Below are 2438 nucleotides of genomic sequence, written 5' to 3'. Positions count from 1 at the left end.
ACGTGGGGCGCTTCAGGATCCTGGGGGCCACGCTGCAGCAGATGCCGGGGTGGTGCAGCGACCTCAAATACGCCGGTGCGCACGCACACACGCAGCAGCTCGCGCGCGCAGCCCCGTCAGCCCTGCATGCAGGACATGCACGCACGTTGCTGCGCTGCAGGGCAGGACGGGAGGAGCAGGGTTTCGACCAGTGGGGTGCCGCAGCGAGAGGGGCGGGGCCGCCCCGCGGGATTCAGCGCGACGCCTGCAGTCATGCGCAGCGCATAGCTGGCCCAGCCCGTGCGTTGTCCTTGCATGCTTGATCAAACCCCTGACTCCTTGCCCCCGCACCCTGCACCGCTTGATGCGACGCCCGCGCAGCCGCACTGGGCACGAGCGTGTGGCACGTGTGGCGGCCGAGCGCGGCGCGCATCCTGGCGCTGCGCAAGGCGCTCGCGGGGCGGCCCGTGTGGGTCGCGGCCAGCACGCACCCAGGCGAGACGCGGGCGGCATGCGCGTGGGACTCTTTTGAGGGTGACTGCATTGGCGGCGCGTCGGGCGGCGTGGGCTGGACTCGCAAGCAGGACGACGGGCCGCTCGGCTCCTGCCCCCCGCTCTGCCGCTGAGGCGCTGAGCCGCGAATCAAACTTGGACTGCGAAACACCGCGCCCCCTGCTTCAACCGTCCCGCCCTCCCCTCCCGTCCCCCGAAAAACCACCGTCGCCCCGAAACCCCGCAGGCGAGGAGCTGCCCATTGGCGGCGTCCACGCGTCCCTTCGCAAGGAGTGGCCCCGCCTGCTCACGATCCTTGCGCCCCGCCAGCCGTGCCGCGGCCCCGAGGTCGCGGCGGCCCTGGCGGACCAACTGGGCCTCAGGGCTGTCCTGTGGAGCGGGGGCAGCGGCGGTGGCGGCGGCGGCGGGGGCGGCGAAGCGGACGGCGGCGGCGCGGCGGCTCAGGGGAAGCTGCACAAGGGGGCGGGGCAGGGGGGGCAGGAGCAGCAGCAGGAGGGGCGACAGCAGGGGCAGCAGCAGCAGGGTCTGCAGCAGCAGCAGCAGCAGCAGCAGCAGCAGCAGCAGCAGCAGCAGCAGCAGCAGCAGCAGCAGGGTCAGCGCGCCTTCCCCGATCTGGAGGGTGCTGACGTGTTGGTGCTGGACGTGGCGGCTGACCTGCCCCTCATGTACTGGTGGGGCCCGCACAGCCCTGAATCGCGCATGCAGTTGCATGCAATCGCACGCACGGTTCCACGTGCACATGATGGCGCGTGGATTATACGTGTATGTGGAGCGTGCTGAGACCCCCCCACACACACACACACACGCATGCACACACACACTGCCGCACGCACGTGATTGCACACACACACGCACATGCACGTGCGCCTTCGCGCGCGCGCACACACACACACACACACACACACACACACACACACACACACACACACACACGCATGCACGCACGCACGCACACGCGCACGCACGCACGCGCGCACGCACACAGCACACACACACACACAGCGGACGCACACACACACACCATGCCCTTCCCCCCCAGTGTCTCCGAAATCGCGTTTATCGGCAACTCCCTGCTGGAGGGCTGCGGCGGCCACAACCTGGCTGAGGCCGCGGTGGCGGGCTGCGCGGTGGTGGTGGGGGAGCACGCGGGGCACTTTGGCCAGATGGCGGAGGAGCTCAACCAGGTGGGGGGGGGGGGTGAAGGAGGGCGGGGTTAGGGAGGGTTTGGGGGGTGCCGGGGGTGGTGCAGGGGGGAGTGCGTTTTTCTGGTGAGAGGACGGGTCGGTGCGGGATACGGTGCATTTTTGTGGTGGGGGGGAGGGCTGGTGGGAGCTGGTGGGGCCTGTGGGTGGTTGGATCGCCGCCAGGACTGACCGCAGAAGGTTCTGCCAGGGCCGCCGCGGCGGTGCCGCCCGCAGCAGCAGAGACGCGCTGGGTGGCGGCGGCACTGCATGTTTGCGGCTGAGCGTCCGCCCGCGGTGCGGGGGCGCGTCTCCCCTTCCATCCCCCCATGCCAAGCGTACCTGAAGCCCCGCATTCTCGCACTCGCGCGCGCGCGCGCGCCGCGGCGCCCGCGAAACCGGCAGGCGGCGGTGATGGCGGCCGAGGAGGCGGCGGCAGCCGTGAACAGCAGCGGTGCGCTCTTCGACGACGCCTACCCCTTCGCCTCCCACGACCCCGCCGCCGGCGGCGGCTTTGGCGGCGACGACTCGGCCGCGGTCTCCGGCGGCGGCGCCGGCGGCGGCGGGGACGAGGGCGATGGGAGCCCGACAGGCGGGGGCGGGGGCCGCCCCTGGGGGCTGTCTGATGAGAGGGGGTCAAGCCGGTCAACGGGGCCGGAGCCGGGCCCCGGCTCGCGCCCCGCGACGGCGCCAGCGGCGGTCGCGTACGGCAACGAGCGCCGCGCGCCGTTCAGCGCCGCGGCGGCCGGCGGGGGCGTCCGGCGG

General features: G+C 72.1%; 1 protein-coding gene across 1 annotated transcript; it reads left to right on the top strand.

Moving 5' to 3' along the window:
- Window positions 1–41: 41 nt before the first annotated feature.
- MNEG_16275 (hypothetical protein) lies at window positions 42–2019 on the top strand (the record flags this gene model as incomplete). Its single annotated transcript, XM_014035255.1, has 5 exons — window positions 42–75; window positions 361–513; window positions 719–1163; window positions 1532–1676; window positions 2011–2019. The coding sequence occupies 5 exons, from the start codon at window positions 42–44 to the stop codon at window positions 2017–2019; spliced, it is 786 nt and encodes a 261-aa protein (XP_013890709.1).
- Between the last annotated feature and the right edge of the window lie 419 nt (window positions 2020–2438).

Source organism: Monoraphidium neglectum (genome assembly GCF_000611645.1).
Source record: "Monoraphidium neglectum strain SAG 48.87 unplaced genomic scaffold scaffold06190, whole genome shotgun sequence".
NCBI classification, from domain to species: Eukaryota; Viridiplantae; Chlorophyta; class Chlorophyceae; order Sphaeropleales; family Selenastraceae; genus Monoraphidium; species Monoraphidium neglectum.
This window is presented reverse-complemented; position numbering and strand designations above follow the sequence as displayed.